This window comes from Antennarius striatus, chromosome 10, assembly GCF_040054535.1.
Source record: "Antennarius striatus isolate MH-2024 chromosome 10, ASM4005453v1, whole genome shotgun sequence".
In the NCBI taxonomy this organism is placed as follows: domain Eukaryota; kingdom Metazoa; phylum Chordata; class Actinopteri; order Lophiiformes; family Antennariidae; genus Antennarius; species Antennarius striatus.
In genome coordinates, this window is record NC_090785.1 from 9254795 (window position 1) to 9267408 (window position 12614).

The 12614-nt window shown below is 38.1% G+C and overlaps 1 protein-coding gene across 2 annotated transcripts in view; it reads left to right on the forward strand.

Annotated features, from left to right (window-relative positions):
- Positions 1-12373, forward strand: part of tsc22d3 (TSC22 domain family, member 3) — a 35078-nt gene extending 22705 nt beyond the window's left edge. Inside the window, exons 1-3 of one of the 2 annotated variants that reach the window (XM_068325048.1) lie at positions 9687-10082; positions 10486-10537; positions 11007-12373. In XM_068325048.1, coding sequence (XP_068181149.1) covers positions 9958-10082; positions 10486-10537; positions 11007-11267 — 438 coding nt within the window. In that variant the 5' untranslated portion in view covers positions 9687-9957 and the 3' untranslated portion in view covers positions 11268-12373. Of the gene's footprint in view, positions 1-9686; positions 10083-10485; positions 10538-11006 lie in introns of those variants that run through there. The other variant, XM_068325047.1, reaches the window with a different exon arrangement.
- The last annotated feature ends 241 nt before the right edge of the window (positions 12374-12614 follow it).

A 12614-nucleotide genomic window follows, 5' to 3' on the forward strand; every position in this document is an offset into this window, starting at 1 on the left:
GTAGGGAAACTTTCTTCTGCTTGTCCTTGGCCATTAGCAGAGACATTTCAGAGATGGGAAATTTCAATACTTTAAACAACAAGAAAATCATGTTGAGTATCCACTTTAATGTCAAGTGGCAATTTTTGCCATTAGAGGGCAGTAGAGATTAGGCAATTAGATAATTCTTTGTGGATAAATAAGCACACAGAAATCGATGCCATTGACTCAGACTAAATAGCCGACTAACTAAAATAAATTTTATCATGTTGAAACCTTCTGCTTTGTTTTAATTTTAGTTTTATGTTTGACAAACTTGGTTGCTTTTAAACCCCAAAACACTGGCTTATGGTTAGGAAAAGATCATGTTTTGCCTAAAAATATCTAGTTTGTAGTGCCAAACATAGCTGAATAATCTCCAGTGTCCTTTTGAAAATAAATGGTTTAGTCAACACAACCATAATGGTAAGATCACCTGACAGGTCCATAGAGCCTTACTTTGTCGACTACAACTCAACAGTCAAGTAGCATTAATAGGTACATTTATTATTATTACTAGGGATGAACGAGTACACCATTATCTGCATCTGTATCTGTTCAACCAACAATCTAATCTGTATCCGTATCTGTACTCGGAGTGGGCGGGGCTTAAACCGGAAGTGGGTGTGGTTTGACCGGAAATGGGTGGGGCTTGAATCGCTACATTATTTTAAGTCTAAAATTGAACCATGTGAACCTACAGTGCAGCTCATTCACCAGCAACAGTGAGTGGGTTATTTTTAAAGACTTATAGCAGAAATATTTACACATACAAACTGTAACACACAAATAAGCACATTTGATCAAAAACGTTATGTTGTTACTCACACGTTTTTTTGTATGTTATGTTTACTTAAAATGAAGTCCATGTGCTGCTTCTTCTGAACAAAAGCATCGAAAAAATTTTGAGTTGAGATATGTAATCCTCCATTTTATAACAAGGTAAGGCGAGCAGAAAACATTAATGGTTGTACTTGACACGTTGACTATAGATTGTAGTTTACTGTCACTTCCTCTATATCCGATGAAGGGGAATCCTCGGCCAAATCCCTGGGATCACCAGCACTCCCTAACATGAGGCACAAGAACTGTGTGTCTCAATTAGTGCCTTTTCAGAGCAGTTTCAGGACTGCTCAGCTCAAGAAAGACGTTACACACATATTGACGTTATTGACAAAAAACATTATACATTATCTACATTACCTAAATTATGGAAATTTAGTTCATAAAGCAAACGTGTTTGAACATTTTAATAGTGACATATAGAGAGATAGTATTATGGTCTCCCTGTATAGCATGCCAGCACAGCTAGCCAAACCATTGTGCAATCCATGGTTAGGCTTGGCTGGCGCTTGCCTCACTGCAGGTCTCTTCTCAGCATTTCAGCGGTAAATGTGAAAATTCAGTGATTTTGACTAAAAATAACCTAATATTGGTGATGTTAAATGAAAAATAACCATATAATTCACATCACTGGATAAATATGTATAACCATTTAATTTATCTCTTCCGTTTTCCATTTATCGTCTTTTATGACGGCAGGTGAGGCCGTGCCTCACTTTCGTCCCCTGTCCGCACGTCACTGATCTGATAATGTCATGTTTTTCAATCACATTTATCAACTGTATAAGATTTCAAATAGATTCAGAAATTTACTAAAACCTTTAAAGTTTCATCAAGGCAATAACTTCAATAACTTACTGATGTTATTTTCCTGACTGCTTTGTAATCAACACAAATAGTCCTTGTTAAGTTTCCAGAAATCACCAGTGAGAACTGTGATGCAATGTATGGGCTTTAATAGCCTAACCGATTTGTTTTACAGTCTTCACATGGGTGGCCAACATCTGGGTATACATTTGAGTTTTTCTCCTTCGGGAGATGGTGTTGCCTTAATTATACATTCTCATTTAAGCTTCTTGAAGGTTTCTTCGGTTAAGCTGCAAAATGTGTGAAACTTGGTAGAACAGGGGCCCTCACATCTGTTCCTGTTCTCGTCTGTCTCAAGCCTGTCCTGTCAGTGGGGGATCCTCACCACAAAGTTCACAGTCTTCACCCTCCTCTCTCTTTGCATGCTTTTAACACAATACCTCTGTGGAACTGAACAGATTGAGTACCTCCACAGTCTTTCAAACCAAAGCTTTTATTTGTAAATATATTTAGCCGAGGACAATCATATGGTAGTGACTTAATGTTTCTTCTTTGTTGCACCGTTTCACAGCTGCACTTTGAGTTATATCAAGATCCCTTTTGAGAGGAAGTAATGGCCTGTGAATAGTTTTGATAGCACTGTGTTTGAATCTGCACATATTTACATATGAAAAAAAGCATGGTTTGGAATCCAACTTGGTAGATGCTGTGTCTCTAGTAATATGTCAAAGTTTACAGTAGTACTGCATTGAGTTGAAAAACAAAACAAAACAAGGATCCCTGGAGTGAACATTTAACATCTGCAGGATGTAAGTAAGAAGTGTTTCTATAAGTCCTGCTTTGAATCCTTACACTTGTGTTAAAAAATCTCTAGGCACACCTAGAAATATATACACTGCAAGCTGTATAATAACTCAATAGTCCTTAAAATCAGGTTGATGATGATCCATCAGGTTCCCAAAGGAAAAAAAGGGATGGATGACTTGATAGTATATCCATAACTAAAGTCAGATTCACCAAGAAATAGAGCAATACATGGCATGGGTTTTTTATGTAATTTCTGGGTGATTTATACTTCTCCTGGAGAATCTTTGTTGAGATATCTGCCACCTACAGGGATTTTTAATGTTCATTCATTTAGCTGCCAAAACGTCCTGCAGCAACGACCTCCAATAACTCTAAGAATTATCTATGAGATATTCTTCATTGCCCCATCGTCTTCTTGCAGGTGACAAGGGATTAGCTTTAATTCTCAGCAGAGAAGCCTGCTGGAGTCTGTGGGAACGATTCTGTGTTTGGATGACACTGACAGCGAGAGTTAGCAGGGTGCTTATCATCCAGTTAAATCCAGATTGTGCTGACAAGGCCGGTCTTGCATGTGCAAACACGTATGCAAGGAACATACACAAGGGCAAACAATTACCCGAGTGCATACAAACACGCAACAGTGGATGACTCGTGGTGGGCCGTGCTCCCTCCAATGATGTCCTATTTGATGGTGACTTGGGTCACACAGCTGCAAATTCAACTAGACACACAGATGGAAAAAAGATGTGGGAGGCATGGAAAGAGCGAAAGATTGAGAGGGAGGAATGGATTGAACAATGAAGAAATGAAGAACAGAGAATAGAGAGGAAACAAAGGGGATCTTATTTCTAGGCATGGTCAGAAGGTGGGAGAGGAGTATTTAATTTATTCCATTCACTGGCATAAACTGAACCAAACCTTAGTCAGAAAAATAATTGAACAGAATTTTTGAAGATATTGCTTCTTATTGTTATTCACCCTGTTGTTTGCTATATGTGTATTGATTTCGCTGTTATTTCTTATTATGTTATGACTTGTTTTTTAAAATCATATAACATCATCTATTTACTAACTGTTTACTAATTGACAGGCTTGTTCTTAAGACAAACATATGGGGCAAATACAGAACACATTCTATAATTACCTATTTATTATAATATTCTCCATGTAGGTCAGACACACAGTATGCTGTACAATAAAACCTCGGTTAACTTATGGCTGAAAGCAGGTTACTGTACAACCCATAACCTTGCATCAAGCATCATCTCAACACATTAGATTGGATTTTCGTTTCTCAGCACCTCGACAATCATGGATGAATTTCAGTGCAGTATGTGCTCATTAGTCAAATGCCACATTCCGTTGCTTAAGGCAACTCCTATTAGACATAGATACACTCAGCCACAGTAACACTAACAGCTGAGGAATCTATACACTAAATAGGCAGATGAATATGGACAGATGGCCATGCACTCTGTAACCTTTTGTTCCAGACATGACCCAGCTAAGTACTTGTCTCAGGTGCCTTGCAAAGTGCAGTCTTTCACAATTCATCCTTTTCCAAGTATATGCACCCTCATTTGTAATGAGAAGCTTCACATGATTTTTGTAGAAATTTAGAAATGAACATTTGATAGTATGACAGATTTGAAACTCAAAGGTACAGTAAGTTTGGCAACAATGTAACCTAGAATAAAAAACTAATCAACAATCTGGTAACACTCATAAATCTCTGCGGGAAAACTCCATGACCTGTTATGAGTCAAAGGGCTTTGACACAACTAATAACAAAGTTCATTTAACACTGTATGGCCAATTGACTTCACAGCCTTTGACCTTCTGTACTGCATCCACGGAGCAATTTGTGAGACAACTTAGCTGCATCCAAATCTGAGAGTCTATTCCCTTATCTTTCAGAAAAGGCAATCTTCTGTCTGTGTTTTCATGTGCATAGTTATCTGCATTGAAACATGGATGGGAATCCAATCCAATTTTCACAGTAATTTTTTTTTCAGGACGCTCACCTTATTTTCTTCCAAGGTAACTCTTTAAAATATTGCCTGAGGCTGTCTGACCTGAATAACAGCCTGATGACAGATCTTTTGAGGTTCCCAAGAATGATAACTGTAATATACTGCACAAAGGATTACTATTATTAGACTAATCAGGGTTCTTACCATTCTGTCCAACAGTCCAAAGGCAACTGTAAATGAACTAATTTATCATTTTGTATGACCTGAAATGAAGAGCCTTAATTTTTCTGGTTAGCAAAATCGGTTCATTGTAATCTGAAGAAATCCAGTAAAGCTAAGTCTGGTCTTCAGTGATAATACACCAAGTTTAGCATCTCGGGAGGAGGATGTTCAAAAAAAGAGCTTCTGTTTATAGAAAATAAAAAAAAAGAAATCATGTTTCTCAAATATATGAGCGACCTGAGTTATGATTAATAAGAGCTGCCTTGATATGTACAGGAAGAAAAAAGAAGATGTTTCCTAAAATACAAATCATCAATTAAGCCCTCTCTGTCGGTTACTGCAATCCGTTCAAAGATGATGATTTGGCACCCAAAACCAATATTTAGCCAAACTGCTTAGCACAGCAGCTCAGACCTGTACTAATGTTGAGTTCATGACATATTGTAGTAACTTTAAAGTCTTAAAACGGTATGTAATCAGGGTGGAAACCTACTCTAATTACAAGAATTTCTTACATACAGGATGTATGAAATCACAGCTGTCATGAAATATTATGACAGCGAAAGTAGCATTTATTTTTTCTTTCCCTTGATTCATTTTCCCCCTTTCTTCATTGAGTCAAGAAAAATAAAGTGCTGTTTACACACCTTCCTGTGTTTTTCAACAGACGTTAGTAGTGCTGTGTGAGATTTTCTGTGAGCGTCCATTGTCACGGCACCAATGGTGTGGTAGGAGAACAAAAGCAGGTTGCTTCTTATATTTTGCCTTAGAAATGTTGGGTTACACTTTCAACCATTGTTTTCCTCGATAGTCCCTTGCTGGAAGCCAAAACTTTGGAAGATATAAGTTATTTAAAAATAACATCCTCAGGTACATTAAGAAAAATAGATTATTATGTGTGTTGGTAAGTGCAACTTTAATTTACAGATGGAGGGAAAAAAGGAAAAATATTTAAATGGTTTTTGAATAACTAGCCTACATTCAAAAGTCATACTCTTAATTCCACTCCTGAAAAAAAAAAGTCTAATGAAAACATGCCAATTACAACATGATATCACATCAAGTGACAAGTGTCATTAGTTATAAATGAATTATTTCATTCTCCTTTACATCATTTTGCACAGAAATTATGAGCACATGTGGAGAAATTTTTCTGTGGTGTTGAGCTCCAAACAATTTCACAAAATAAACCATATGAATGAAGAAATGCTGTGATGCTTGCCCCCTTTTGGGTGTTCTGGTTAAGCTTATTATATGGAAATGCTTTGTTTCCCATTTTGGAACAATGGCTTAACAATGTGTTTTAATCCACATATTATCACAGACTCAATGGTATTTATAAATATGACGACTCGATTCGGGAACATATTGAGAAATTTTTTTTTTCAAGACATTCTCACTGCTGTATGGAGAACAGTTTGTCATGTCAGGAAACATTTTTCATTGTGATTCTGGAGCCATTGTGTTTCAGTGGACTAGAACATTTAATGCAAGTGCCAGTCTGAGCATTGCCCTTGTACTTATGAGTGCATATGCAATAGTACTTGCCAGTGCTCAATTGGCTCTTTGTGCCTTGAGAATGCAATTGCTGGGAAAAAAACAACAACAGCACAGCAGAAACGAAACAGACAAAGGTCCCCTTCCTCTTGAACAGCCCATTCATTTGGTTGCCAAGATGGGACAGTCGCAGACGCGTCCTACTAAAGTCAATCCGATTGAGGATATGCCACCGTCTTCCAGGATGGTGTGCGACCTCCGGTTGGCCGAACCACCACACCGATTCTGTTGTCCCTATCAGCACTTCAACTGTTATGACAGAGTGATCTACTCACCCCAATACTCTCCAAGTTTGTTTAAGAGGCTGGATCGGCGGTAAGTGGGGGATAGTCAGGGAGTTTGTGTTGTCTTTGGCAGGTATCTGACTTCAACATTCAACATTTCAAGGGTAGGTGGGTGATGTTCGCAGTGCCAAAGATCTGGTAAAACAGGATGGTAGACACAGTTGCACTTCCTTGTGTTCATCACATTAAGAGTCATAGAAACAGCACTGTGAAATGTCTTAATATTCACTATTGTATCATAGGAATGAAGCAACCCTTTTTCTATAATGGCTGTGCTTGAGATGTAATGCCATGCTAATGTAGTTCTTTGACAGACAACTTGATCATCATATTCTTAAGGTGTATTTTTTGTTTATTTTTCTCTAAATGGTGGCACTACATTGGTGGATGTGCCATTGAAAGTAAAGTGATATCTCTACCAGCCATGTGAAGCAATGTCATCATCCTCTGAATGCACTGCTTGTTTGATACGACCTATTGCATAAAGTAATACTGTACATGGCATCCAAAGTCATGAACTCATAACCTGTTAAATTTATTGAACATCTTATCAGCAAGACCAAGGCCATGTGCCTTGTTTATATTCATGGCTCAGGAGACTTACTATAGTTGATGTGATGATAATGACTTCCACTGGGGGTTTTCATGTATGTCAGGTGTTCAGTATTCATTGGCTGTTACCAGACTTGTTGCGCACTGACATCTTCCTTTGAGACAGCCTCTGGCAACAGTCCATGGTAGAGATATGTGTTCTCAGGTGACACTCTTATACTCACCATGCATTTGTAATTGTTAGAGTGCAGTACACAGTAAAACAGATCCTGAAGTGACACAAAGATAGATTTTTTTTGGAATTGTCTCTCTTATATTGGGGAACATGCATCTTGAATTTGGGTATCAAAAACTTAAAATGTCATTAATCAAATCTTATATAATGAGGTTGGCTGACACACAGAAGTCAACTGATAAAAACATCACCAAACTTTAGGGAGTCTACACAGATTTGTTACACAATAAACATGATTTTACAAGAGGAACTCCGTAGATTTTTCTACTTAAAAAATTAACTTAACTTGTTAAGGATGGTTTTAGAGTAAAAGCTAGCAAATCAGGGAGGTCATAGCCACCTCTTTTATATGCTGCATTTATAATTCACCTGAATAATTTAGGAAGACTCCCCACTGTCTGTAGTTTCTAGACCCGAGCCTCAGCTGGGCCACAGGCAATAACTGTGACTTGCCCCTCCTAAACAGGACTATCACAGGGGTACAGGGTAATTCACAAGCTCCTCGTCACAGGAACAGGACCTGATATTAAACCTGGCAGCTGCACTGTCACAGCACGAAATCTGAGACGACAGGCACTATGAGCCCTAATACCCAGTCAATGTGCTTTTTGCTTAGCTTCTTTACGCCTACTGAGAGTCAGCGGTTCCATGCTAAATGTTTTCTTACATAACAGAAATTTTACTGCAAGAAATATTTTTTCTTCAGTCTTCAATGTAAAATTGGTATGACTCACAGAATTTTTTGATTTTTTTTGTTGATCTGTTGCATATAAATTTTAATGGTTTATAATCATCATTGAATATAGTAATAAAAATTAAAAAAAATAGTTGAATGGGAGGGTGACTATGATTTTATATTAGCGCTATTAAAATCCGGATGGAATATCTCAGTAAAAGCATTCTATTTTGCTGCTGTTGGGCAATAGACCTACACAGCAGTCAGTGTTCAGAGAAAAGATTGCAGGTATGCTTTTTTTTTAAAAATATCCCTTTTCTTTGTGGTCACCTTCAACCTCGATTTTTGTTTTTGTTTTTACACCTTGCATAAGAGTTTATGCTGTTGTGTCATGCATTGTAAACTGTAAGATTAGAAGACCTCCTGAGTTGCAGAAGTTCATTTACTTGACAAATGTTCATGTTTTGGATCCAAAATGGTGCCTGTGTGTGGAAACCTTCATAGTATTTGAGTTATTCACAACTAATCAGATACAATCTAAATCATCCTCAAAGATCACTGATTCTGTTTGGTTTGTCCATCAGGGTGAATTAGAACGTCATAAAATCGGAGAAAATCTGCATGGAAAATTCCAAAGTAAACACTGTGTCCGGGAACTGAACTGCCGTCGTCCATATAACCTCCTGCTCTGATGTATTATCCATTCTTGCCACTAGAGACCGACATAGTTCAGACATCAACTGAGGGGAAAATTACCGAGGGAGAATGGAAAAGTACCTATCCAGTCTACCTGTATGCAGATGGTACAGGACATTCCATTACACCATTTACCGTAGCAAACAATAGTAAAGTAATCGTGATAACAAAACTTTACTGCTATCACTTCAATCTACATAAAACTTTGCACAAATTTCACTCGTTAATTTCTTAATCTCAATCTCTTTAAAATTATAATCGGATGACACAAAACCACGCAAAAGCGACGTTATTGTCACTGACTTTTTCGTACACTATTTGCAAGAAATAGTTGTAATGATGTTCTAATAGTTGTTTAGTTTGTCGCAGTAACTTCTCAACTAGACGGCTGAATCCGGGCGGATTTACGGGTGCGTTCACGTGTTCCTCTTAAATTTGGAATCTGGAAATCTCATGTTTATAACTAAAGAGCTGTAATTCACTGCAAAAAAAAAAGAAAAGTTTTTTTAGTGACTTCTTTTTTCGATAAATATGTTTTGCACTGCGTTAGAGAGTGAAGCTATTAGTTGAATATTACTACATATGTTGTCTTTCATTGTGTCTTTTGACGAGTTCTATATTCAAATTTCAACTAAAGGGATAACATTTTCACGAATTCATTTTAATATTTTTAACCAGTCTTCTAAACAATCCATGTTAAATGTAAGCGTTAAACTTTTTAGGGAAATTTTGCAAAGTGGCTTAGTTGTTCGGTCGTGCACGCTATTGCATCATATTTCTTTATGTGTCACATTAATCCTTAGTCTGTACAATATGTTCAACACATATTAAAAGACCAACTAATTTTCAGAGCAGGAACAATTCTCTCAAAAATTCATGACTGTTTGAGCAAGAGTGCTTTCCCTTAACTTAGAATTCCATGAAGAAATATCAAAAAGAAAATCATTAAAGTGTGTTTATAAGATTCTTGCACGGTCCGATGGTAAAAACGGGTTTTTCCTGCTGCACTGGAAGGCGCCACAATATTACTTTATTTGACTATGCATGCGCACGTCAAATGACGTCAGAAGCCAGCCTTTCAAATAGCAGCTGTGGCAGAAATAGGATCAGACAGTCGCTCGTAGAAAACAGCGAAGCTTAAACACAGACACTGCACCACACCTCAGCTAGCAACAGCAAGGTAGTGCATCGTTACGAGAAGATCAACAAACCCGGATTTAAAGTTAGGATAAATAACCAGTCGCAAACGTGGCGAGAAGTATAATCCAGACGAGTGTGGTTTTCAACATGAGCACGGAGATGTTCGCGAAAACACCCATGGAAGTGGCCGTCTACCAGTTGCATAACTTCTCCATCTCTTTCTTCTCCTCGTTACTCGGAGGAGACATTGTATCGGTCAAACTTGACAACAGGTAAATATCAGACACGCGCAAAATCTTTCTGGGATAATTATTTATAATTATTATTTTTATAATTATAGTTTTTTTATAAACACGTGAATCGAAGCACGAGTGTCTTGTTTTTGTTACGGCCTTCATGCAGTTTTTGCAGCTTTTCAAAATAAAAGTAATGTGTGCTGTTGTTTATTTGGACTTCGCTCCTTAACCTATATAAAAGACTAATCTTAACCTCAATGCAATAAACTGCACAAATAGCATGAGAGAACAGGAGAGTAAACACTTTGCCCCTAGTAATGCAAACTTTTTGTTTCATTTTCTCTGAAATCAGGAAGCACCAACGATTTTTTTTTTTCTTTTTGCAACAATTTGGGAATTGTTATTAATGTGTGGCTTGTTTTTTTCATTTCTTCTGCAGTGCCTCAGGTGCTAGCGTTGTGGCCATTGACAACAAGATTGAGCAGGCAATGGTAAGAGGAGAAAACAACAAAAAGTGTATAGATAAAGACACAAGCTAGTTTGCAAACATTATGAGTACAAATGCCAGCTAGGATTAATGAATAGCTAACGTGTTTCAAAGATGAAACATTGCATTTAATCAGGTTAGAATTGGCAAGCATATATCACCATTGTGTTGTTAGAAACCACAGGCCTTCCTAAAGCACAGCTTGTCCTGTACATTCTGCAGAAACCAGCTCTATGGGAATGCTCCAGGAAGTGTCTTAAGGCAGCACAAACTGCTTTCTTTTTTCATTTGGCAAGATGGAAAACAATTGCGGACAATCACTGAAAATAACACGTGTCTACTAAGACTCAAGAGTCATTAAATGGAATAGATAATCATACTGTGAAAACTCCTTCATTCTTTCAGCCTGTGCATGAACTGTGGAAAAAAGAAAATCAGTTTTGATATCTCTTTTATTGTGTTTCTTATAACAGGACCTTGTGAAGAACCACCTGATGTATGCAGTGCGTGAGGAAGTGGAGATCCTCAAAGAGCAGATCAAAGAGCTGGCGGAGAAGAACAATCAGCTCGAGAGGGAGAACTACTTGCTGAAAAACTTGGCCAGCCCGGAGCAAATGGAGAAGTTCCAGTCTCGCATTCCATCAGATGTACTGGACAACCAAAATTCCCAGCTGAGCACAGACCACCGTCAGCAGCAGCAGGCCTGTCTTCACAGCACTGCCTCTGTTGTGTAGGTGGCTCTGTCTTGAGGTGGGCAGAGCCACCTTCTATTAATAGTAATGGACCTCCATTTCAAAGAAGCGTTACAAATTCGCTGTCGCAGATCCTTCAATACAATGAAGGCCAAGCATCGGAGCTGTAAATGATTGATGGGACACAAAGAACTGTTGACTCCGATAAGCACAAAACAGAACTTCAGGCACTGTCTGGTGGTGTCGGGTCCTTCCTCTGATACCATCCAACTCGTTGTTGTAGTCTCTATGTAGACTAAAGTGCTGAGAATAGAGAGAAGACTGACTTAAGCACGGATTAGTGCTTGCATTAAGACAGGTGGGGTCCTCCCCTGCCTTGTAAAACCCTCCCAACAAACACCCTTTGGTCTACGAGGGTTATGTGGAGGTGTTGGTCAGGCTGGCCCTGCAGACTCTTAACTTCATAAGCATGTGATGAGGTTGCTACCGGCTCAACCAGGGGAGATCCATCTGGGATGGTCGTCAAGAAGACCCCCCCTACATGTGGATTTATCGAATCTTAAAAACATTTCCAAGGACTCTCACACACATATCAGCAACACAATGAGGACTTTTGTACAACACATTTCTCTTATGATGATGTACATTTAACCATAACAGGAGTAATCAGCAAGATAAACTAAGGCAGCAGAGGTGGTGGTTGAAAGCCTTTAAGAGCTGGTTGACTGCTGATTTGTATAATGTAGTCTAATATTGCCTGAAAATGGGGTGCTTGCTGCTTATGGGGAAATTAATCCAGCTCTTCACTTTTTTTTAACCCCCCCCCAAAAAAAAACAGTTCTGAAAATAGGAGACTTGCCTCTTAAAACGGTCTTAATGGTATTGGTTTTTGTCATCTAAACCGACTGTCTAGCTCCTCACAGGAAAGTACAGCTGTAATTTTCATTAAAATATCTTTAGGTAATCATAGTGGAGATAGTAAGCAGATTCCATCACTTCAGATGCACTCCTAGCTTAAACAGCATGGTCCATTATGGTCCATATCTTGCTCAGATGCCAACTTGAAAACAAGGGCATGACAACAGTGCCTGTCTGTAGTAAAAGTATATTTTCACACTGAAATCAGTTTTTGTTTTCTAGCTACCAAAGACTTGGCTTTTTTTTTTTTTTTTTTTTACTGAGAATATAACAAGTGAACCGGGACCATGTGTAAAGACTTCACAGGGATAAGTGCTACTGCTTATTTTTTCTGTGCTTCATGATATAACGGTATTGTTTCTGTAAAGAATCCTGGAAGTGCTTCACCATGGTGTTTGGATACAACTGCACCTTTGCAATAAATTTTATGTTTACATAAAATTATTTTGGCACATTGTCCTTTGTTCTATG